This window comes from Euprymna scolopes, chromosome 15, assembly GCF_053919585.1.
Source record: "Euprymna scolopes isolate OS-2025 chromosome 15, ASM5391958v1, whole genome shotgun sequence".
Taxonomy (NCBI): domain Eukaryota; kingdom Metazoa; phylum Mollusca; class Cephalopoda; order Sepiida; family Sepiolidae; genus Euprymna; species Euprymna scolopes.
Window position 1 is genome coordinate 127,474,566 of NC_136496.1, and position 26,809 is coordinate 127,501,374.

General features: G+C 32.5%; 1 protein-coding gene across 2 annotated transcripts in view; it reads right to left on the reverse strand.

The window, feature by feature from the left end:
• Positions 1-1,309: 1,309 nt before the first annotated feature.
• The window catches only part of LOC145294125 (glutamate--cysteine ligase catalytic subunit-like), a 218,146-nt gene continuing 192,646 nt past the window's right edge, over positions 1,310-26,809 (reverse strand). For both annotated transcript variants that reach the window (XM_080141228.1, XM_080141229.1), the window contains exons 11-16: positions 26,308-26,400; positions 23,782-23,886; positions 19,929-20,010; positions 17,928-18,037; positions 16,998-17,115; positions 1,310-14,346 (exon numbers count right to left, since the gene is read on the reverse strand). In XM_080141228.1, the coding sequence (XP_079997354.1) occupies positions 14,099-14,346; positions 16,998-17,115; positions 17,928-18,037; positions 19,929-20,010; positions 23,782-23,886; positions 26,308-26,400 (756 nt within the window). In that variant the 3' untranslated portion in view covers positions 1,310-14,098. The remainder of the gene's footprint in view (positions 14,347-16,997; positions 17,116-17,927; positions 18,038-19,928; positions 20,011-23,781; positions 23,887-26,307; positions 26,401-26,809) is intronic.

The following is a 26,809-nucleotide window of genomic DNA, read 5'->3' on the forward strand; positions in this document are numbered from 1 at the left end:
GCGTGGTACAGTGAGGGAAGAGGTGGCTGGTTACTTTTAATGCATCTAAAACCAAGCTTCTATCTTTACATCATCAACGTTCTGATCCCCATCTGGCATCAATTGAAATGGATGGCTCTCGACTAGGGAAGCTCCATGTTTTGATAAGCTTCAGGGCTTGACCTTTACTCCTGACCTGAAATGGAACCAGAAGATATCTCACTGCTGATGCAATTCTCTATCTATATAAAAGCCAAGTACGTCCAAGGATGGAGTACTGTTGCCACATCTGGGCAGGAGCAGCTAAAACCACTATCCTGCCTTGACAGAGTACAAAATAGGCTTTGTGGCTTAGTGGGGGATGTCCTTTTCTCTTCCCTGCAACCTCTCTCCCACAGAAGAGACGTTGCGAGCCTGTCTTTGTTTTATCATTACTTCCATGGCAAGTGCTCATCTAAGCTCCAATTCCTGGTCCCCCCCCCTCACCGATCTTTCACAAAAAACACCCGTCTAGTTGAAACCACTGTCAAAAATTTTCCCCACTCTTTATCTGTGCCAAAACCAAAACGTAGATTCCACGAACAAAGCTTTTTTCTTAGAAGTGCACGCCTGTGGAACTCTGTTCCATCTGCCTGTTTCCCACCTGACTACAACCTGGATGTCTTCAAGTCCAACATAAACAAATTCCCGATGAAACGCCCCCTTAAGTAAGACACTTTATCAAATCTCAACACTAACATACTGTACACGCAATATCCCTTATCCTCGAGTGGCTTCCGGGCCTTGATAAGTGGTGACCACTTTGTAATAAAACATGCCAGGAAAAGTTCATAAATCTTATCACTTCCATAGACATAGTCCATATGCTTCAATTAATTCCCATTTCTCTTTAAATAGTCACCACCCCCTATTTATTCAAGTTTAGAAATTCATCTGACATTAACAATATATACACATTTTGAAATGAAACTAAACACGTTTTTATTGGTTTATAAAAATGCATAGAGATTATATAAGGTCCAATATCCGGAACATTTTTTGTTTAATGAAGGTGGTGTTTGATCAACACTGCTGGGGAGCCATGATTTAATACACTGTTTTGTTTTTAAATCTCCAAAACAGTGTTTCATGGTAAACAACTGATGATCCCTGAAATAACATCAGGACTTTTATGAGTTCGAGAAAGCAAGTCAAGTCAGCAATTGACTTACTGACAAAATAATTTTCCAACGCAGGACAAAAATTTTTCAAGATTAAAAAACTTTCATGAGGAAATAAGACGCTTTTTTTTTTTCATAGTTGGGTTATTGTAATGAGACACACAAAAATCTATTTTTAACCATTTTAATTTATTTGGCTTCTTTTAATTAGAACAAAAAACGTTTATATACAATCATCAAATCAAACCGATTAATATAACATTTTGTTCAATAATCGTAATGCTAACCGTTGTTTAAAAGCAGTTGTAGTTGTGGCAATAGGGCACTAGTGGTAGCAGAAATGGTCATCGAAAAGGGTGAAAAGTTGATAGCTCTGATGATTTCATTTTTGTAGTTCTATAGAAAAGGCACCGATCCACTACTGCAAAAAGATGTACCAGTTTAGCATTGCATTTCTGTGAGCAAATCAATGTTTATGTCATGTGAAATTTTGTTGCTATCAACAAGTGGGATAAACAGGAGAGCAAAAATGAGAATTCTGCCCATGAGTACGGGGTCAAGCAGCAGCAGCATAGAATGTTCCTGAATGTTAGCAGTTTTTTTTTTTTGTCTGAAAAAAGTTTCTTTAGAAGTAAAAAAATAAAAACAACAGGAATAAAAGAAAAACAGTCAATTTAAAAATTAGAAAAAGAAAAGGAAATAATAAAATAATAAAAATACAAGAAAAGAAAAAGAAAAACGTATTGCCATTAGGTTATGTAAGAATGTTTTGAGATGTGATTATCCTGAATCTGGATTGAGCAGGGTTAGAAGTGTCTGTTTTTGTCTGATGTGTACTTTCAAATTACGCATCAAGCAAAGACGGAGCCTTTTATGACACCAATGAAATATTCTAAGTTCAGGATCATCTGCTACAATGGAAGCAAAAGGATTATGCCATTTTTTTTATTCATTTTGGTCGCCATTTTTTTTTTATTCATTTGGGTCGCCATTTTTTTTTTTTTTTTTAAGTATTTTTCAGAAAACCCTTTTTCAAATTTCCAAACATTTTTGGAAAATCAGTTTTTAATTTCCAAACATTTGTGGAAAACCCAGTTTCAAATTTCCAAAGATTTCTGGAAAACTCCTTTTCGAATTTCCAAGCATTTTAGAAAGTCTAGTAATGTTTTCTCTATTCGGAAATTCCAAATATTTAGGAAAAGATTCTGGACTTCCTAAACATTAATAAAACTTTTGCGATGCCTAAAATAATAAACATTCTTTCTCTCTCCTCTCTTTCTCAAAATTATTTACATACTTTCTCTCATAACATTTCATCTTTTGCCAAAACATCTAAAACATTCATGTACAGATGAAAAGTGTGCACGGTGACAAGCAAAACAACAGCAGAACAGCAGCAACAGTAGTAGCAGTATATAGATAAGTATCGTTTCACGTTTGAACTAAGAAACTGTCACACATCAAAATAGTTTTACATAGAGTTTTAAATGTGATATACATCTAGACTATTACATAATTCAATAGAGAGAAAAGAGATCTTCTTATAGCATACACATGACTGTAGCAATTATGACTAATCTCCAATTACAATTTTATATCCATAGACAAACAATACAAATTAGGAGAAGGAGAGAACTTGAATGCCTACTAGACACTATCCTCGAGCGTCTAACATCTTTCCGTACTCAGGACAACCTAGCATGAGAATACTTTTCACTACAAACAAACCATGATTAAATATTCAAAATCACATCATATTAACAATTAGTGTTGGGATGATTAATCGGAATTGGGAAAAAATTGGAGCGTTTTGGGGTATCAGAATTGAAAAAATTTGAGTCTATTTTCCGATGCCAAAACCGATTCCTTAAATTATTATTTTTTTTATTTGATTTTTGTTTAAGAAACATTTTTCCACTGCTTGTAGTAAGAATAATAAAATAAATATTCATTGATTTTAAACTTCCAGTTAGACTAAAACCTCTAGATCATCCCCTCACAAATGTGTTTTTACGTTTGAGAAAATATTTGCACATTTAGGGTGTGTTTTTTTACAGTAATCATGAAAAAATAATTTTATAGTTAAATATTTAGAGATTTATAAAGAATCAGAATCGGAAAAAATATTGGAATCGTCCCACCACTATTAACAATGCAAATAAGTTGCTAATATGATAATGTTAACTCATACGGGCTTTTACAAGGAATGCTGCACCTTCTCCAAGTGATGTTACCCCAACTAACAGCACAAAGCTGGATACACAACCAGACTAAATGAATTCTTGTCCTGGAATTCAGTAAAAGCAAGAGACCACAAGAAAGACACACCATAACTTACTTAAATGGTCAATCGGGGAGAGGAAAATTATGTTCTCAACTTCTTTCGTCAGTGTTTGAGATTGTAAGAAGAACCTGAATGGAATATTTGAATATCTATGCGTCTCATATAGAAATCGGGAAGAGGCCACTTGATTTTTGAGAACTTCAATTGAATTAAAATGAAACGAAAATATTTTAATAAAATGACAGAATTAGCACAAAATATTAAATATTTCCTCTTCAATTCGTTCAAAGTCTGAACTTGTCAAGGCTTACAATCTTTTTTATACAGAAAGCCACAAAACTATGATCGTAAATTGACAGTAGATCATAAACTTATAAAAGACGATTTCCTTTTTGGGAAGCTGAATAGCTTTCATATTACATGTTTCATATTACATGAAAGCTTTGTGGAAATACAGTTAATAGAGCATGATGGTGCGTGGCATACAATAATAGAAAATAATTGGAAAACTGTATGATAGAAAATTGATGGCAAGCTGTATATTTTAATAGACAATTGACAGATGACATGCTTTAACAGAAAATTAGTGGCCTATTGCATAACGTTTTAACAGAATTTAATGGCATAGTGCATAACGTTTTAACAGAATTTAATGGCATAGTGCATAACGTTTTAACAGAATTTAATGGCATAGTGCATAACGTTTTAACAGAATTTAATGGCATAGTGCATAACGTTTTAACAGAATTTAATGGCATAGTGCATAACGTTTTAACAGAATTTAATGGCATAGTGCATAACGTTTTAACAGAATTTAATGGCATAGTGCATAACGTTTTAACAGAATTTAATGGCATAGTGCATAACGTTTTAACAGAATTTAATGGCATAGTGCATGCTTTAATGAAAAATTAATGGCATATTGCTTTAACAGAAGATTAGTCACATATTTCATAATAGGAAGTCAATGGCATTCCTACAAGATTATTTTCAGCTACAGAAGTCTGTAATAACATGTATTCTTATGGTTCTACAGCTCTCCTAAACAATAACCCAGTCTAATAAGACGAGACCAGAAACGATAATATACGTACATTTAATTTATCACTCGTTTTTTTTTTTTGTTATTTTTTTAAAACTGTTTTTCTGAGTTTTTTCGGATACATTTTTTAACACTAATGCAGTTACAGATGCCTGTCAGCACGACTTATTTAAATCTAGATTTTTATATTCTACGTTTATACTCCTATTGTCACTGCTGATAGAGTATTATTAAATAGAAAGATTCGTTTGGGAGAGATGGAGAAAATTTGTTTGATTCATCCTTAACTAGAAAAGCCTGATTTTGACAACCAAGTGCTTATAGGAATGTCATATGAAAAGCAAATTAACACGCATGATAAAATAGCTGTTAGTCATTATTAGGTCTATGACAACAGCATATTCTTTTCCTTGTTTTGATTCTCAGGTATATTGTATCCACTGATATCTTATATATTTTTATGTAGAGTGATGTGGTTCTCAGCTGATTAATTGTGTCCAACTGTGGCGGATACACACTCAAGAGTCAAAACAATGAAAAGAATATGCTGTTGTCATAGCCCTAGTCATTATACACTGCGAGGTAGCTGAGGAAGAGAGGGAGAAATTATACAGTGAAAGGTGCCCGAGAAAAAGAGGAAAAGAGAGATATAGATAATTATTATATACTAAAAGGTACCTGAGACAGGAGAGGAGGAGGGAAGAAAGATGTCAGAGAGAGAGAGAGAGAGATAAAATATATGTGTGTGTGAAGAATGTATCTGTTAGGAAGAGAGCAAAGATAAAGAAAAGTAAGAGATCAAAGTCCCCCCCCCCCAAAAAAAAATATATTTGAAAAGCAGGGAACTGCAAAACGTTACTAGTTCTTTCATTGGAATTAACTCCATTTTTTTTCTATTTAAAAAATAAATAAATAAATAAAAAATTAAAAAAAAGATAAAAAACACACATATTTGAAAACTTATTGAATTATTTTTTATGACAAAAAAAATTTTGTAAAATGATTTTTTGTTCTTAGATTTCGTCCATTGTTTTAGCACAGGAGTTAAATATTTAATTGTATATATATATATATATATATATATATATATATATATATATATATATATATATATACAGAGAGAGAGAGAGAGATAGAGATAGATATATTGAGCATCTGGAACAATTTCAAATATTTTTCAAAGAAACGGATTTTTTACTTTGTCCTACTTAAAAAATAATTTCATTTTTATTTAAAGGCCAAAAATTTACATATGTTCCAAAATATTTCCGAGTTAACAGCAACTTAAAACATTGCTGTATCTATTTTTAGCACAGCATATAATACACACACACAGAGTTGTTTAAAAAGATGTATCCATTTTTTTCTCGCTAATATGAAAATTAACCCAGGCTTTTGTTTTTCAGATGAAGTAGAAGAAGGTAGTTTGAATGGTAAGTTCATCTCAAAAGAGAGTCGCCAACCTAATAGGTCCCGAACTATTGATGAAATGTTGCATCCCTCTGCCTGTTTTACAAGTATTTTAATGGTAGGTGCTCTGATGAACTATAAGTCCTTGTCCCTCTCTCTTGCCGTAAATACCCCTGATAAATCCGACAAGCAGCAAAGTTCCACCCCTACACAGTAGAGATCTCCAGATGCCAAAAGGCGTTCTACTCTAATAGTTTCTTCCCTAGGACTGCTAGACTTTGGAATTCTATTTTGGGTTCCTGTTTCCCTGACTGTACTGACATGCAGAAGTTCAAGTGTAATGTAAATAAACATCTTGCTGCTCAATTCCCTACATAGTATCTCTGCAAATTATGTCCCAGACAGTAGCACCATACATCAAAATGGCACTGTGTCTTGTTTGGGGTGAAAATGCAACAAGACTAAGAGGGTCTGGGATATATTTTAAGGTGACCCATTTTGTTAGTTTCTGGTGTAGTTCCCTGCATTTCTAGGAGGTTCACTCTCCCAGGGTTTACTTTCTCACCATTTGAGAAGGGGGTTAGTTCATTGCTAATCACCTAAGCTCCTCCAGTCTACGGTAGAATGCCTACATGGCTGTTGAGGTAATGTTTGTTTGTTTGCTATTCCTTTAGAGCATTTATTTTTTGAATCACACTTTCCTAATCTTGTGTCTAATCTTCCTACCATGAATGGGAGATAAAGGGTTAGCGATAAATAAAAATAGATATTCAATGCAAGTCACGATCAAGATTGTAGAGATCTACTTTGTGACAAAAGCGGTTATCCAAAAATCGACAACAATTTCAGAGGGACTTTCCAGGGAGAAACGCTCCAACCAGAATCACAAGCTACCACCTGGACAAATTCATGGAGGTGGAAAGTTTACAAGACAGAAAATAACATTATGACTATGAGACAATGCTTGGGAAGTCCTTAAAAAAGAAATTTCAATGTACGATTAGCCACAACATTCAGCAATAGCGAGATGTGATTGAGCACAAAAGCTATTGAGCAGTGCTTGGCAAATAGTGGGATGTGCAGGAGTGGCTTATGTTACACAAAACTTTTATGTCTGTAAGACAGGTCTATGAAACAAATTGTAAAAGTTCTTTTAAATAATAAATGCTACTAGGAAACTAAAAGTCGACGTTAAAAACAGTCTTTGAAACAGGTAGTTTAAACAGACTGAGCGTATTTCTTTTTCACCTCTGCATGTGCCATAAGAAGCCGAATAAAGGAGAAAGTTTCATATTTGAAAAATCATCTCAGAATGTGTTTTATAAATTAAAATATACAATTCATTTTATTTCGTCCAGCAGAAAGAACCTTCATAATTTTGACTAGTTCAACTAACAATTTATACGAAGAAAAGTTTTAATAATTTCTCTGAAGTCAAACTTAGAAAGATTTCATCCACACTGCATCACGCCACACCTATCAATCGATCGATCGATAGTCAACTACAATGATAAACAATAGCATGTCTGAGAGAGTACAATCTAATATGACTCAACTTCAAAAAACAGATATATTTTACAACTAGTAGCTATACAGATATCAAGAGTTGGCGGTCCAGGAACAATTGGATAACTACGTGACCTTTTTCAGAATATTCAATTTTTGAATGGCAAAATGAAAGTGCAGATGGTTGTTAGAAATAATTTTTCTGGCTATTGTCTTGGGGAAACGTGAGTATAACTGTTTTTTCCAAACCAAATACTGTTTTTATTCTGTCTTTTTTGCATGCTTTTGTTAACTTTCTCCCCAGAAATCACAAATGGTGACATCTTTTTGAAACAATCTGTGTATTTATTTATATATATATTACAATAGAAAAATGTTAGCATGAAAAGTAATATGGTTAAGCTTAAACATGGAAAAGAAAAGGACAAGACATTCTAGAAAAAATATAAATTTATAACTTACAATATTGCAGCATTAAGAATTGATTATATGTTATAAATTGAATTAAAAAAAATTTTTTTTTAATCCTGCAATATTTTACGTTATAAATTTATATTTTTTACTAGAATATTTTGTCCTTTTCTTTTCCAGTTTTAACAACTAGCCATTTACTTTTCCATGCTTAAACTTAACCATATTATTGTCATGATCACATTTTTCTAGGCTTCCAGTAAATTCATTTGTTCTTTGTTTCATTTCAGTCTTATTTTTTGGCCCCCATAAACATACACATATGTAATAATGCTTTCAATAAAATCCCCCCAATTATCTCCCTTTCATTCTTTCATTCTGTTTCACTTATTACTTCTCTTTTCACGAGAGCGGTGAATTGGTAGCAACAGTAGTCGCTAAAGCGACGTGGTTGCTATGGAAACCAGTTATGAAAAACGTCACGTTTTTTTACAATTTTGAACACCAGTAAATTCATAACTTTTGTTTTACTGAACGAAAATTGAAATTTTTTTTTTTCACAATATAACTTAGAAGGTGATCTATAAACTGTTATAATTGTTAGAAATTTGGTCGAAAAATGAGTGAGCGGTGAATCTTTAAATTAGTTCTAAGTGACTAAAACTGCCTCTTCAAACACTACCGTGTTTGAATGATATTGCTAGGCTTGCTCAAAAGATAATAGATATCTTTTAGTTCATTTATCGATCTTCTGATAAAAAGATTGGTATACAGAAAATGTACATTTTCAAACTTATATATATTACATGGTGTCCAAAAATCAACCATCTATTTTGATTCTAATCTATATTTTAAAATAGTTCATTTGGAGACATTATTTAAAGACTAGGCATTACAGCTTCTGTTAAGTGAACCATGGTTTCATTGTTAGACAGGCGTTTTTATGGGAGAAGTCCCATAAAAAATTGCTTAGAAAAAGATACTACCGACTTGTAAATGGTGAATCTTTGTGTTCACCTTCATTTAGTTTTCCTTCTCAGTTTGCCTTTATTGTCTGAGGATTTAGAGCAAGCCAAAATTTCAGTTTTCTAACCTAGAAACCGTTTCTCTGTAACAATGAAACCCTGGTTCGCCTAACAGGAACTAATGTGTAGTTTTCAAATAAAATTTATATTAGCTCTTGCAAAACTCACGATTGAGCACTTTATTGGTTTCTTTTCAACAAGTTTTGATACAATAGGTATGTGTGTATGTGAGTGTGTGTGTGTGTGTGTATGTGTGTGTGTGTGTATGTGTGAGTGTGTGTATATGTGAGTGTGTGTATATGTGAGTGTGTGTACACATGCATATAAATATATAGTGTTTCCTTGATTTGAAACTTATTGAACAGGAAAGAAAAAATGTCGACTATTAAATAATTGATACATTTTATGAAATTTTATAACAAAAAAAGTGTAAAATGTTAATAAACAATGAAATTAATAAAAGACAAAGTCACAACAAAGAACAAAGTCAGGATCATGGAAGGAAGAAAAACAAAATGTCAAACTTCCAAACTAAAGGAAACCTCAGGAAAAGAAATCTAAATTGGTTTCTGAAGATTTTATTTAAATTAAAAGATAAACATTTTGTCTTTCTTGTTTCCATGGTTAGACTATTGTTCAGAGTTTTTTTTATTATTAACATTTACTAACATTATAGAATATTGTGAGTCTGCATTGATTAATGAATGTGTCGAGTCATGACAAATATGCAAAGACGTTGCAGTAGTTAAACCCCTGAAGCTTCCCAAAATTTGTCAAAACTACACCTGATGATTTCTGTCCCCACTTACCCACGAATATCACGCTTCATACTCTGTTCATTTTGCTGACGACTGAATGTTGTACTACGTGTTTTTCAGGAGTTGTCATGCACCTGAGCACTGTACACAATTCAATTATTATTGGGCAAAGTGTAGTATAGTTAACAATGAAGAAAAATGGAAGAAGCAAGATTTACAACAAATAACTTTTACCAAATGATATAAACTTAATTTCCTATTTTCATAGTTTTTAACTTTTGAAATTATTTGTAAGTTTTGTTATTTCAAAATCTGTTTTCTGCTACTTAGTTGAAGGCGTAAAAAAAAAAATGGCAGTCCATTTTTTTTTACTTTTAATTTTTAGTTAGTGCTCGTTTATTTTTAAAAAAAGAGGAGAGCCCTACACTACCAATAATTCTTAGTGCAGAGGTTGTTTCCAGTCAAATGAAGGTAAGTTTTTTTTCTTTTCAAGCCTGAAATGAGTTAACCATTAGAAAAAATGAAAAATATCAATGGCCGTCTATGATGAAATCAATCAATTGAAAGTGAAACAAATTTTGAAAACTTACAAATAGTTTTCAAAAGTTTACAACTATACAGGTCGGTTGAATATTAAATTCGGATGACAGTTGTCGAATATGTTTCATTTGTCTTTTTTTTTTTCTGTATTAATTACAATACACTTTTACTATTATTGAGATATTGATTCAACACTGAACAGATATTTCTTAATCTTTTAGTCTTACGTCAAAACTTCAACAGTGCTTAATACATGAGTGAAGCTTAGCTTAATGGTATAAAATATATTTACAGCAAATATATTTAATCTAATAATTTCCTTCTGAATGAAACAAACGTTTCTGCGTAGCTTACTTGCCATAAGTATATTTTTATACTATCATATATGATATTTAAGGCTATGTCATTGAGCCAAAAAACGCTCTTAGATTTTTGAAAAGGAGGAATATATTTGAAATATTAAATAATATTGCACACTGTATTATTACTGATTGAAAAGAATGTAATAGGTGATAAAAAAAAAATCATTGCATTATTATAATAAGATTATCTTGTCTATTTTTCTGACATTCATACGTTTTTAACCGTGTATCGTATTGTCATAGCTTTCTAAACATTTGAAGTCTTTTGCTATTAATTTCAGAAAATTTAATTAAAAAAATTTGCTTCTTTACTAAGAAATAAAAATTATATAATAGATATGAAATGTTTAGTATATGGAATAATGGATAAGTATAAAACAAGCTAGTAAAATAATATTTATTGAAAAAGCTTACACACTAAAGACTACTAATTGGCTTTAAAGATCTGCCTCTTATCTGGTTTCATGCTTATCCATTACGTATTCTATATACTAGATATTCCATTTTATGTGAAGTTAAATTTCACATTTTAACATATCTCATCTATATCTTATAAAAATATATATACTTTATCTATAAATATAAAAGCGAAAATGTATGTATGTACGCTTTTCCTCGATGTCCACAAAAGGCTTCTTTCAGAGAAGCGCTTGCTCGGTTCACAACTTCTTAAAACTTTTTATATCATCTATAAATTGTAATATCTCAGAGTTACCCACGGAGCTCGCCTGTCTATTTAATTTTATTGACTTTCAAACGTTAATTATTTCACATTTCCCGCATCGGCACGCGTTACATTCGGTTTTCGGTATAAAAAAAAGCAAAACTCGACTCTAATCACAGGCCGAAAGCCAGTTGTCTCAAGAGAGCTAAGTAACGTTTGTTCAATGTCGACTTCGTCATATCAGACTGTAACTTTCATTTCGCTCCTCCTAATAAACAGGGAGCGGGTTTTTAAAAACAAACAAACCAATTTATTCACCTCATTCAAAACTGTCCCGCACAAAATCGTAACTGCTGAATACCAATCGCCGTCACGTCAATCAAAAACGCGCACCTGTTTTTTTTTTTTTTAAACTTTACTATTTTCCAACTGCGCGTCATAAATGCTTCGTTTTTTTTTTCACGGGCACCTGTTTTTTTTCACATACCCCGAAAAACACCCGGGCAACGCCGGGTACCCCTCGCTAGTAATAGATAGAAAGCTTTAAATAAATCTTTTAGCATTTATTTCATAGAATTTATTATTCATTATTACTGTGAAAATTTGCTTTTCAGACGATCAAATTAAAGGAACTTCCCAGGAGAAAATTGATCAGGTCAGTTCAAAAGATTTTATTAGTTTGTAGAATGGACATTTTAGACAATTGTAATTTTTTAATGCATATTTTTATTACTTAAATATCACCATGATTAATTTATAACTTTTTTTGGGGGGGGGGGATTATTAAAGCAACATTCACAATTTTCTGAAATATTCTCACCCATGTTGATCCGAAAACAACCTTATTCAGTCAACAGAAATGGATTCATCTTCCACCATGATAATGCTTCTCCTCACACAGCACTACTGACTAAAGATATAGAAGAATTTGGTCGGAAAATTTTGTCCCAACCTGCATATTGTGCTGACCTAGCTCCCTTCGATTATTATTATTATTATTTTTTTTAGATGGAGGTCACCACTTATCAAGGCCCAGAAGCCACTCAGGGATAAGGGTTAATTTCGATGATTACATAATATCATCTAGATGATTTTAAGTTAACATGAGTTCAATTCATATTTCACATAAGAGAATATAAATATTTTCAAAAACAGTTTCTCATTTTCAAAATTAAATTTTAAATCAGTAAAAACTTTTTTACCAACATATATATATATATAAATATTTATTTAAAAACTATACATACATATTCTAAAGACGAACCAGTACTTTCATTATATTGAACTGGTCAATGATTTGTGGGAAGAGGAAAAACGAAACGGAGAAATGAACAGATTTCTGTTCATTTCTCCATTTTGTTTTTCCTTTTTCGACCAACGCTGATGATTTATATTGAATTCAAATCAGCCACAGATAGCTGGTTCAATACAATGAAACCGCTGGTTCGTCTTTAGAATATGTATGCATAGTTTTTAAATAAATATTTGTATTTTAGTTCTCACATTCACGATCGAGCACTTTATTTGATTTCTTTTTGTTGCATTCTGACATGCTATATATCTCTCCACTTTTTAATATTATTTTAAAGTGTCATATCTTTATCTTCAGGAGTACAAGATGGCAGCACAAAGGAGGAATTTGTAAAATGAGAAAAAGGGGTCAAATAAAAATGGCTTCTTCAAATGTGATTGACGTTAGAAAAACCGTTTTAGAATTGTGACAAGAATTTACATTGAAAAAAAAGAAAAAAAAATAGAGCATATTTCAGGCTATGTATAGAAAACAAATCTGAAGAAAATTTATTTTCTCCCCCCCCCCTACCGTCAATTGTCTTTAATTCAATTTAAGGCTGCAATATTTTGTTTTTTGACAAGTTGAAAAAAAGAAAAAGATAAAACATCCAAGGAAGTAACAAAACTTTTGGTCCATATATCCGTTTGATATAATTCTTCTTTAAATATAACAATTGTTTCTTTTCCTGATTCAGGAGGAAATTCACAGGGTTTTTTTTACGGGGAGTTGGGGACAAAATAAAGATGAGAGGAAAAAAAAGGAGGAAAATTAAAAAAAAAAAAAAAAAAACAGAACAAAGGGAGAGAATTAACAAGCAAAAAAGAGAAGAATGATTGAAGGTGAGTCGTCACAAAGTATGAAAACTAGAGACGGGACAGAGAGCGAGGATAGGAGGATAGAAAGCAAGGATAGGAGGATAGCGAGCAGGGAAAGGGGGACACAGAGCGAGGAAAGGTAGAGAGCACGTGCCATGCTTTCTTTTTTTTTTTTTCTTGTTCTCATATTGGTGATAGCAGGAGTGGGTGGGGGTGCACCGATTTTAAAGTTGTATACCAAAACAAAAGCAACACAGATTCACATAATGAAAATACAAATGCAGACATGTTGGTATAAGTCATTTGCGTGTTGAAAAAAGACCTCCCCAAACATTGTCTGTTGATAGTTGTTTGACCTAGTCGACTGACGCTTTCAGCAATCCCCCACCTCACCAACTCAAACTGATTTCTAGAATCCACTCCACTTAATTTTTGCTTAGCTATCTCACCTTCTCAATATATCAAGTTTTGACTGAAAATCATACATGTTTAGTCTTTTTCTCAGTCATTTTCTCTATTGTCATTTGGCCACTCAAAAGCCAACACCTAATAGGCAAGATGTCACTCGGTCTGGGAGCTTCAATAGATTTTATCAGCCTTACTTTGGATCATTTTTTTTTTTTTTTTTAATCATTTACCTCACATTTTCAGAATTCTTAGTCCTGGGTCCAGGGAGGGGGTAAGAAAGAGAGAGAGAGGGTGAGAGAAGAAAGGGAGAGAGAAGAGGAAAAAAGAGATGAAACAAAGAAATGCAAAAAAAAAAAAAAAAAAAGGAAAAAAGTCAATGAATCACAAGTATTTCATTTCATTTTCATTAAAAAAAAAAAAAGTTTTTTTTTTTTCTATTTTTATGTGGCGGCACTGATTTTTCTATTCAAATTCGCCTCAGCCTTGGAAACCGCAGCCGGAATGTCATCCCTTGTGCGTGTGGAGTATTTGAAGAAAAGCTCAGGACAGGCTTTCTCACCACTCGCGATTTTCTCACATTCAACCAACAAATCATAATTTATGCTTTCATTGATGACCGAATCGTGATTATAGTCGGCATGAGTCAGCACAAACTTGCGAATCCATTGAGCCATTGTCATCAATTTACCTGAAATGAAAAATATATTTATTTTAGAAATTCAACAAAATATAAGGATGACAATACGATTTGGGTTGATTGTTGACGTCACACAGCATTATTATTTCATTAGTTGTAGTTTTTAGGGGTTTTGGCATCAGCTTACTAAAATTATTGCTGGGATACAGTTATCTCCCTTGGAGTAAAGATCCTGTAGATCACGTGTACTTGCTAGGGAGTCACATGACTTGACAACTGCTCAAACATACTTTTTTGCATAAAATTATCTTAATATTTTGTTCCTACTATATCTGTCACATACAACTTGTAATTATAATACCATGTGTTTCATTTGTATTGGGACATTTGTGTTTTATACATATTGTGGATTTTATCTTAGCATGTAATGTTATTTAATTAGATTTTCAAAGACTCAAATAGCAATCCATCTAACATAATACTTGATTCCGACTAGCCTACTTTTTCTCCCACTATATTATTGGCTGAGATATATTTTATTTTGCTTCATTTTTAATTGTCACCATTTATCTGAAATTAAATATTTATTTTAGTAATTCAACAAAATACACAGATTTAAGTATGATTTTATCATTTGAGTCAATTATTAATACATTTATTATTTTAGTCAGAGGTGAAGAGTCAACTTATAAGAAAAAACTCAAGTTGTTTTAAGAACACTAACCTCCGATTACTAGAAAAATTGCAATTGGAAGTTACAAAAAAGACTCCCCACTTTTGTACCTATTTTCTTGTCTCTCCATGAGGGCAAAGTTAGATACAAGATCCGTTTTTAATGTAGGGAAAATCTAGCTCTCCAAAAATAAGCACTCTAAACTGGAACAAAAATAAAAAGTCTAGAAGGATTTCTCAACTGATCAAGGACAGAATAGGATAAATGTAGCATTAGAACAGATACTACACTGTGTTCTTAGCCAAAAGTGTAAGGACTCTTGTTATTAACTAGGTATACGTATTTGGCATTGCTCAGGAGTAAAAACAAAAATCATTGTTAGATAGTGACCAGGATGTTTAGATGATGGTTTTGAATGATGCCTTAAACATCAGCGGTGACCTAGGGAGAGTAAGGGTGATCATATACAATGTAGTTAGGTGTAAAAGCAATCTGTCCGTCTCTTTCTCTAACACAGCCATACAAACTTATGAAACCAAACAAATTTCGGATTGGTCTGTAACAAGAAACGAAGATGATGATGATGATGATGATGATGATGATGATGATAACGATAAAAAGCTCAACAGTCGTGCGTATTTATCATCAAGATAGGTTTGCAAAGGATATTTTATACATCCATCTCTACAGGGGTATAAAACAAAATGACCAACTTGTTTACAAAGAAATGCAAAGTAATTTTGGTGATTAATTTCGTAGGCAAATTATTTTGGAAATAGTAATTTTTTTAAAGTTTACTTAACACTACAAATCTTTATAATATTCAGCTTGTCCCTTCCTTAGTTGATTCATTACACTTTGAAAAAGACCATATATATAAAGGCCGAATTCATGAAATTTGGCTTTAAAAATGCCAATCTGGCAACTTTGGATAAGAATATCAGAGTGACATCCCTTTGATATAGCCTCGTTTTCGAATATCATAATATATGATCATTGTTGTAATGGTGTGAGAAAGGCACTTGTAATTTCTTTAAAGAAAGAAGTCAGCAAAATGTTACGTAAAAAAAGAACTATTCGAAAAAAACAGGGCAAAAAAAGAACATTGTCAAAAAGTGCTGGACTGAAGAAGTAAATTAAGGATTTTCTCTTACAATGTGATTTTATCATTTGTATTGAACTATGTATCATAATATTACTTCCTTAGTATTTATTAGTACTTATTAATTTATCTCATTTGGGTCAGTTCTATATTTAAAATACAATGGACACTATTTTCATAGAAATGTTAATAAACTCATATTTGCTGCGTGTTATTAATTTTTCTGGTCAAAAGACTAATTTTTTACCAAAAAAATATCCACTTTATCATAACATATTTGCTGATTAAAAATATTTCTCATTCTGTGGAATTTCCACGAGTCCTGTTTAATTAATATGGAAACTTCCTTTTACTGTTTATAAATTTAACACGTTTTAAGATAATTATTTTGGCAGTCAAGGGAAATAACTCATGACATGATTACTTCCCTTTAATATTTAAAAAATATTCGGTGAGTAAGAAAAAGTATTTGCTTTAAATTCTCTTCCGGGTTCTTGCTTCCTCAACTGTACTGACATGCACAAGTTCAAGTGTAATGTGAACATACATCTTGCTGCTAAACTCCCTACATAGTACTCCTCTAACTTAGGTCCCTGATAGTAGCCCCCTACATCAAAGTGGCAATGTTCCTTGTTTGGAGTGAAATTGTAAAAAAAAAAAAAAAAATCGCACAATTGTCTAAAAAAATTTAATCTCATTTTGAAAGTGGAAAAAGAGTAAATTTAACAAATGTGCTAATCTAAAATATCTTTTTTTCATGCTGAAAATTTTGCTATAAATTCTGTTAAAATGAGCTTTTTGCAGAAAAAGCATGTTTAAGGTTATTTTTGTGCGTGATATGAGTTTAAAACATTAATATGTTCGATTCAAGAATCTCGTTCATAAAAAAGATAAAAAAAGTTTAATGATAGCATTTATGTAAATTACCTGATGCTCGGTTTGAGATGAGCTGTAAATATTGCAACACTGTACACCTGGTATCAACATCACATTCACTATATTCCAAATATTTATTCACAAGCGGAATTAAACCTGGAAAATCATCCTGAAAATATAAAAAAGGAAAAAAATTATTGAGGTTGTTCAGAGGGTTGATGGTCATACAATTTCATCAAAAACTGCCGGGCTCAAAAACTTATCCTACGCTGAATGCTCACACGAAAATACTGCATTCACTCTGTGGCTTGATCTTACCAAGATGATCCTGAATTTGTCTGTGTCCCCCGAATGCCAGAAAATGAGCCAAAATTTGATTTATCACATCTCTCATCCACAAAAGACATCAACCAATCATTTTGTCGCACTCATTTCAATTCTTACAACTTTTTTTTTTTTTACATAGGCATCACCACTTATCAAGGCCAAGAAGCCACTCGAGGATAAGGGTTAAGGAGTGTACAGCAGAAATTGGACAATTTAGTAACCGTTAGTAATGGAGATTCGGTAAATTTGTTAACTTATATGGAACGGCTCATAAAAAACTTGTTTACGTTAGACTTGAAGACAACCATTTTGTAGTCAGCTGGAATTCTAATTAATTACAATGGTAGCTTCCAAATTATGCAGTCTAAATTACCCACATATTACTGAATTTTTTTTTTTTTTTTTTTACATAGGCGTCACCACTTATCAAGGCCGATCGGCCACTCAAGGATAAGGGTTAAAGAGTGTAGAATAGTCAAAAGGACAATATAGTAATCAATAATAATGGAAGTTCGGTAAATTTGTTAACTTAAGTGGAACGGCTAATCAGAAACTTGTTCACGTTGGACTTGAAGACAACCATATTATAGACAGCTGGAAAGCAGGAAAATGGAAGACAATTCCACAGGCGTGCATTTCTAAGAAAGAACTTACTTTTCCATTAATAATCTCATTAATGGACATCATCGTGTATTCTTCATCAATCCGTTGTTTGATCACTTCACAGCAGCCAGGACATTCAGCAGCTTCCGGGGGTGAATTAGCTGCAGAGATAATTAGAAAACAGATGTTTACGGAATAAAAACGTGCGGTAGTTACACAAGAGGTGTACTTCTTTTTTTTATATGCATGCTCAATATTTTACATTATGTAGAGTCGTAATTTGGCCGATGTATTGATACATAAGTGATTTGCACACCACTAGAATGTGCACTGAAAGCCTGATTTACATCCAAATCTGAATGTGTAAAAAATACAACAGTTTACGTCTTTGATATTGACAGACTATCATTCCCTCTCCCCTCATCATCATGGTAATGTAGTGGAGGGGGACTACTATTTGGGACATAATTTGCAGGGGTACTATGTAGGGATACTATATAAGAGTAGGAATAAACTCTCTTACATCTCTAGCGAAAAGTCAGCTGACCTATGAACCCTTTTTGTTTTCTTTCAACTAAAAAGTTGATTCATAATTATTATTTGGATGACGACTCCTTTTTTGTTTGATATTCAATTTTGTTTTTTTTTATTACATTTTCATCCCAAACAAGGCACAGTGCCACTTTGATGTAGGGGGCTACTATCTGGGACATAATTTGCAAGGATACTATGTAGGGAGTTGAGCAGCAAGATATCTGTTCACATTACACTTGAACTTCTGCATGTCAGTACAGTCAGGAAAGCAGGGGCCCGGGAGGAAACTCCAAAATCTAGCAGTTTGAGGGAAGAAACTATTAGAGTAGAAGGCTTTTTTGACATCTGGAGATCTCTACAGTATAGGGGTGGGACTTTGCTGCTTGTCGGGGATATTTACGTAATGGGGGTACAAGGGACTGTAGTTCATCAAAGCACTTACCATTAAAATATTTGTAAAACAGGCAGAGGAATGCAACATTTTGTCAATGAGACAGAGGTTAAAGCCTAGCTGACAGTCTGGCAACTCTTTTTTGAACCCTGTCTAGGAGTGAGAGACTAGTAGCAGATGCACCAGCCCAAATGTGGAAACAATACTCCATACATGGGCAAATGGTGGTTTTGTATAGGTACAGGATACTCTCGTTAAGTAACTTTCTAGCACGGTAGAGAGAGTTCACCTTCTTGGCAATGCCCTTGATATACCTGTTCTCTGTGAATGTTAAGCCAAGGAGTTTGAATGAAGTACTTTTAGGTAATGTTTCTTTAGCCACGAGAATTATTGGTTGAAAAGATTTCTTGTAATTATTAAAGGAAACGAGCTGAGTCTTGGAAATTTCTCACATTATTTTATGAAATTACATTCTTCATCTTGAGTTTCTTTCAAACCAATCACCTTCCAACTCAAAGCAACTTTTTTAAATATCGTTTTTATTCCAGTTTTGTTTATATCAAATAAACATGGAGAAAAATTAAAAGGGAAGTAACGAAAATAAAAATAATAAATTATTTCTTATTGAGTTTATTCCAATTTTTATATACTAATAAGTTACCACTTGTCAAGGCCCATAGGCTACTCGAGGATAAGGATTAATGAGTGTAAGGTGATCAACTGGATGATGAGAAATACTATGAAAGTATTTGAAATGGATTGGACAGAATTTGAATGCTTAAGAGAGTGGCTCAAGAATTATTTGCTGATATTGGATTCAAAGACAACAATGTTATATTGAAATTATTAATGTTGAAAATATATTTTAGTAAAAGTTGTTTCCCGTTTAACAGCTTCAAATTTAAGATCAAGATAGTGACCACTAAAAAGATGAGCCGACCAGATAAGGACTGAGTCTGGTATACTGCTTTTGAAAACTGAAAGATTGGAACAAGATTGATAAGTGGCAGAATTTCATTCTCAAGCATGTGACGAAGCTCTCTGCTGTCTGCACATAAGTCAATGAAAATTGCATCAAATAAGAAAAAACGAGTGCAGATGTAAAAACGTTTTTTAATTTTGCTTACCAGTGATGACATCTTTACGAAAATAAAACTTTCCTTCCTTCACTGCGTCTTTCTTTTGAGCAGTCACCATATTTTCATCAACCTAAAAAAAAAAATTAATTAAAAATAAAAAATTAACAAAAAACATTAACAAAAAACAATTAAAATTTTTAAAAAACAAATGAAGAAATGTTTTTACTATTAAAAACTTTATTACTTTTTACATCACTTTAGTCATAAATGAACAAAATATGGAACCATAGTTTATTTAATTTCTTTTTATCTTGTTATAATGGAGATATGGTGTCTGTAACTAAAACTATGTCACATTTTTCAATAGCATTATTATGTCAAAATATTTTTAATTTTCATTTGAAACATTGAAAATCGTTTTATTTCACAAAACTGTATTATAATACACCAAGCAGTTCTGAATTTTGGAGACAAGCTATGAATGTTTATATTAACACCTGATGAAGGTCGGAGGTTGCATCAACTGAAACGTTGTGCAGATAACACTCAAGATTGTCCGATTAATCTAAATACAGATTGTCATTAGTTTGATTCACATGTAATTTTTAATCTCTACAAACATGAGGCGTTTGCTTGTCTGTCCTATTAACTACTTTTAAACTATTAGACCTATTGTAGAATGTTAGTGTCCAAGACCCCTCTCTCTGAACACTTGACATAGTAATTCTGCTTTATAAAATTGAGAACTTGCTTATGCAAAACTGATCATTTGCACAAGCAAACTTGTTATTTAAAAAAAAAATTTTTTGTACAAGACTCTAGTAAGCAGTCTGTTCCGAGTTCAATCATGAGCGACGTATGGTGTGACACTTTTTTTTTTTTTTTTTTTTTTACACTTTCACCTCAAACAAGGCACGTTGCCACTTTGATGTAGGGGGCTACTATCAAGGACCTAAGTTGCAGGGGTACTATGTAGGGAGTTTAGCAGCAAGATGTTTGTTCACATTACACTTGAACTTCTGCATGTCAGTACAGTTGGGGAAACAGGAAACCGGAAGAGAATTCCAAAGTCCTGCAGTTCTGGGGAAGAAGCAATTAAAGTAAAAGGCTTTCTTATATCTAGGGATCTCAACTGTATAGGGGTGGGACTTCGCTGCTTGTCGGGTTTGTCGGGGATATTTTCGTTGAGGGGGAGGGCTTGTAGTTTGTCAGAGCATCCACCATTAAAATACTTGGAAAACAGGCAGAGGGATGCAACATTTCGTCGGTGGGACAGGGGCTGAAGTTTAGATGACAGTTCGTGACCTATTAGGTTGGCGACTCTCTTTTGGATCCTGTCCAGGAGCGAGAGACTAGTAGCAGATGCACCAGCCCAAATGTGACAGCAGTACTCCATACACGGGCGAATGGATCCACATGATGGCTACTATGCAAAGCAACATGTAAAATGTGATAAAAAATATCTCTTAACTATGCAGATTGTTTATAGTGGCTTAAGAAAGTTCAACAGAAAAAAAAGAGTAGGAAGCCTTTTCAGACTGCCAACAACCACAAATGCTGAAATAATGTTTCACGCGAATTTTACTGAACATATAGTGTGAGCTTCTTTCCCCACCTGTAATTTGATTAACAGATGGCTAATCTGTGATGGTACATCTGCCACTAGACAGGGTTTAAAAGAAAGTCTCAAATTGAAGAGATTTCGCACTGTCGTCCAAGCTCCAACTTCTGTCCCATCACTGAAATGTTGCATGCCTGTACCTGTTTTACTTTAGTAGAATGTGGTTTGATGAACTCATTGCACTTGTGCCCCTTTGACGTACATACTCCTGACTAAACTGGCAAGCAGCAAAATCCTACCCCTTTACTTAGATGTTGCCAGAAAACCTTTTACTCTAATAGTTTCTTCCCTCAGACTGCTAGATTTTGGAATTCTCTGCTTCCCTGACTGTATTAACTGCAGAAGTTTAAATATTATGTGAACAGACATCTCGCTGCTTAACTCCCCACAGTCACCTGTTAGACATTATCTCAAATAATAACCCCAAATAGTACAAAAAATCCCATTGCTGGCAGAAAAAACCCAAACAACTTTTATGCCTACACTAGCCTCAACTTGGCTGATGGTGCATGCAGCATACATTTCAAAATGACCGTAACAAAATTTGCTTTCTTTACTTCTCAAAGCAGGCAAAAATGAGGATTCAAGTTTAAAGAAAACTCCCGGGCAATGCCAGATAGTTATGAGTGAATGACAAAGGATGACCTGATTGTTGACCTCTGACACAAAAGCAAATGTCAATACGAACTAGAGAACAATAAGCAATAAAAACAGAATTTAAATCACAATTCTGAAGGAATTGCAAACTAAATAAAAACAAACAAGTTTGAACGAGAAGGTTAGTCACTACCCAAGAGAGTGACTCGCATTGATCAAATTCTGCCGGTCGCCTTTCTGTCTCATCCTCTCTCTTCCACTCCATGCCATATGGCCAGCTGTCAAATAAAAGCGACTGTTTTATACCCAAAGAAATGTTCACAGCAGTACATAATGCACATGATTTGGTGTTGTCAAGTATACATGAAAGGAAAGACAGAGGTGTATTTTTTTTAATTGGAAGGCACCACTTATCAAGGCCCAAATGCCACTCAAGGATAAAGGTTAATGAATGTAAGGTGGTAGTATAGTAATCATTAATTGTGTAAATTGGGGAGAATTTGATTATGGAGAGGGCTTAACAAGAACTTGTTTACATTGGACTTGAAAGCTACCATGTTGTATCTAATCAGGAAGCAGACCAGCAAAACAGTGTTCCATGGGCAGGCAGTTCTGGGAAAGAAGCTTTGTTCATTGAATCAATATTAAAAAAAGTGATTTTCTTTAGAGAACCACTTTTTTTAATATGATTTCAAAACTGAGCTTGTGTTTAAAGAAATATCAGAAAGTATCAAAAACTAGTATCTGTCCTTGATCTGTAAAAAAAAAAACCTTCTAGATGGAGGCAATTTTTATTTTATAATTCTACCCAGAATACCCTTTTCTGGAATTTAAGAAAATTATTAAATTGAGCTCATATTATAAAAAAAGAAAAGGTGCATGTGTAGATTGATGTTTTAAACCAATGCATTTTAAGTGAAAAAATTAAGCACTTATGTCGAAATTAGTGTAAATTCTAAAAATTACAAAAAATAATCCAGTAAAAAATAATTACAAATAAAAATAGAATTTATTGAGTTTCATCATATATTTTGATGTAGAAGAGTTGCGCAACAAATTCAGTATGACAAACCGACTTATCTCCCTTGACTTAAAGGTTTGCCATTTTTAAGCAGAAGGTAACAGTGGATGACTTTTTGTTGTTAAAAATAGGTCTATCACGTTTAATGGCACATTTTTCATAATTTTGAGAATTTATATGAATTTCTACATGAAAATACATGTTTTCACCTGAAATACATTGATCTAAAAGATCACCAATCTAAGTACAAAATAAAAAGTTGTTTTTTTTCCCTCTTTTCTTTAGATGTATCTAACTAATGATAATTACTTTCATTGATTTGCTACAGACTTGGAGCATTCATTTATTTATAATAAGGATGCATCACACAAAAGCATTTCCAAAAGCAAGACGAGATTATTACAAAATTTACTATAAGACTAATAAATGTAAAATTACAATATGGCCGACTGGAGGGTTTCAGCAAACAATAAGGACAATAACTCGGTCATAGTTAGAGTTATCGTTCTTGTCTGTTAACTATGTCTATTAATAGATCTTGGATTAAGATTTTTAAAATTAGAAGAAATAATTAAGTTTTTTCAACAGACAGGTTTATTAAAACCCCATTTGAGCTGACCGAGTTAGGTCCCTTTGATCACAAGAGAATAGAGTTGTCTTACCTTGGAGATTGGAATCAAGAAATTGAGTTTGAAAGTCAAAATGGCTCTGGTTACCAACACGATGAACACAACATAAGCAGCATTTTCAAAGTCAGATAATTGAACCTTTAGAACAAAATAAAATAAAAAAAGAAAATGATCAGAGATTCAAAAATAGGTATCGTTTTAATACACATACTTAGATATTATTATCAAGTAATTATTTGAAGGTTAAACTTGAAAATCTAGAACAACTCTAGAATTAGGAGACCATCTCATTTTTTTTAAATGAAAACAGAGTCAGCGTTCATATTAGACACAATTCAAAGATGCTTAACCGCTTATTTGATCAACATGTAATTGAAAATCCAGCTTGTGTCAATGCCTATAAAATAGATTGTTTCAGAATATTGCACTGGACTGACTCAGAATCAATTGAAGATTTTGGGGTCAGCCTAGGGTTTGTTCGTATATTATTTTCAAAGCCTGAGGAAATATATATATATATATATATATATATATACACACACACACACACAGAACACATACGCACTAGCAGGGAAACCTGATTTTGCTCGGTATTGAATGAGGATCAACAAAGGTTTCATATTTCTAATCCTTTTATTGTCAATGAAATCAGTGAAATCAATTTGGCAATCAGATCAATAGATTGCCTGCTCCAGTCGGAAACTCAACATGCCTCCACGTAGTGACAGTTCACAATTCATTGTAGTCTACATTGCACTGCTGGTAAAGTTATTTTCATATAATGACTTAAATTAAAGTTTAAAATGAAAAAGTCAAGTACAATGGTTCAAATGGGCTCTAAAGAGAAACATTAATTTCGAATGCACCCGTCTTATCAAAGAACCTACTGTTGATACACCGAGCTCTCCTGCTTGTGCGGTAATGAAACTTCGGCAATGCACTTTTGATGTTAGGCTGTATAAAAAGTATTAACTTCAAAATTGAACTGTTCTTTCTTCAATTAAATTTTTTTGATTACCGATTTTTGATACTCATTAGAAGCATTCCAGTACAAAACCTATCTAAGAACATTCCCAATCACATAAATTACATTTGTGTGAAATTTAAAAAAATTGGCCGAGTCATTTTGGAGTTCATAGGGAATGAACACATACACACAAAGTTCTTATATATATATATATATATATATATATATATATATATATATATATATACTTCAGAATAATGTAATGCAATAAACCTACTGGTATGCAAATCCAGTGATTATCGCTCTTACAAAATATTACAAAATCGAAGATGAATAAACATCGAAAACTCATGGGTTAAGGAAATATACTTATCAAAATGTATTCATTGTTTTGCATATAATAAAAATTGTAGTAGATTTGAAATTTAATCGTTTCAAACCATAAAATTTAAATTATGATTATATATATATAAGGTTTTATGTTTCAGAAGTTTGGAGATGACAATTATTTGTATTATTGGGACTAGTTTTCTCTTAGATGTTCTAATCACGTTTCGGATGATAAAACTGCTAAACTTCTTCAGGTGCACTTTTTTTTTTTTTTTTTTTTTAATTTGTAGACATTTATGTTGAACTCAACATAAAAATTCCTAAATTCAAAAAGATACATCTGAAGGTCAAAAGTTACATTGGCCGAAATGTGAGAATAATATCCAAAATAATATTCAAATACTACAAATAATCAATTCTCCTCTAAAAGCTTATGAAACGTAAGCATTTACGTATATATATATATATCATATGGGATATTGAAAGGTTTTCAAAGTATTTGCAAGGTATTTGAAAATCTGGATGAAAAATTCAAATACTTCACACACACACACACACACACACACACACATATATGCCCAGGTGTAAAATACTCTTAAATATGATATTTTAATTTATGCAAATCTTGTATTTATTATTATATAGTTATTTCTCTACTGATTATTATATTTAGTTTTTTTTGTTTTTTATTTTATTTCTGAAGAAAACAAAACGCTCAAGGGATCTATAAAATTCCTTTTCTTCTTTGAATGCCAAACCTTGGGAGAAACCTGGAATGGGTCGAAGTCAAAATTCTCGAATATAATATCAATTGATTTAGATGAAACTCTTGCGCTTTTGTTTTTGAACCAGTTCATCGGCAGAAAAATACAAGTAAAAAAAAAAGAAAAAGCAAGTGTAATAGAAGAGAACAGGAAAGTCATTTAACCTCTACCTTCTCCTCCTCCTCCATCATGTCTATATTAGTTTGTAAGAAAACAGTGAAAATTATTTGGAGTCAAAATGTTAGCAACATAATGTAACTACTCTTCTTTTAAAATTAAATTTAGTTTCAAAGGAAGTCATCAATAATTATCTATGCAGCTGGAAACAATTGAGGTTTGGTAGGGATAAGAAGAGAGAGGCAAAAGAAGGGGAAAAAACCCAGTGGATTTCATAAATAAAAATGCAGACAGTGTTAGCAGAAATCAGCTTTTCTCCATTTTTTTTTTAAGCAAATTTTTGACAAGTAACGAAATACTCAGATCCTCGTGTTTCCTTACCTCCATTGGTCGGAATTCTACTCTCCAACCAATGTTAGAGTTTGGAGGTGGAGGCTTGAACCTTAAAGATTGCCAATTAGTCGACTGGATATTCTACAACACAAAATCACAATTATTAAGCATCATGATTTTTTTTTTTTAGATTTTTGTATTCAAAGAAAAATATTTACAAAAGAAAGAAAAAAATTATTTTTCGATCTATTAAACATTTTGCTGGTACCATTATTTAAAAAAAAAAAAAAAAAAAAAAAATCTTGATAAGTTTCTTCAATTAAAAAAAGTAAATATTTTGCCAGTCAACAAAAGTGAAATAATTCAAAAACCAAGAATTCTAAACACAGATTTTCAACGAAAACAAAATAATTAAGTTTGGAAAATATTTTGGTGGTTATTTAGAATTAAACCTACTATCAAAATCAAAATACAGAAAAATAATTAAAATACTTCATGATGCACTTACCTGTCACAGAACGAATATGTCATATTCCAAAAATCATAAATT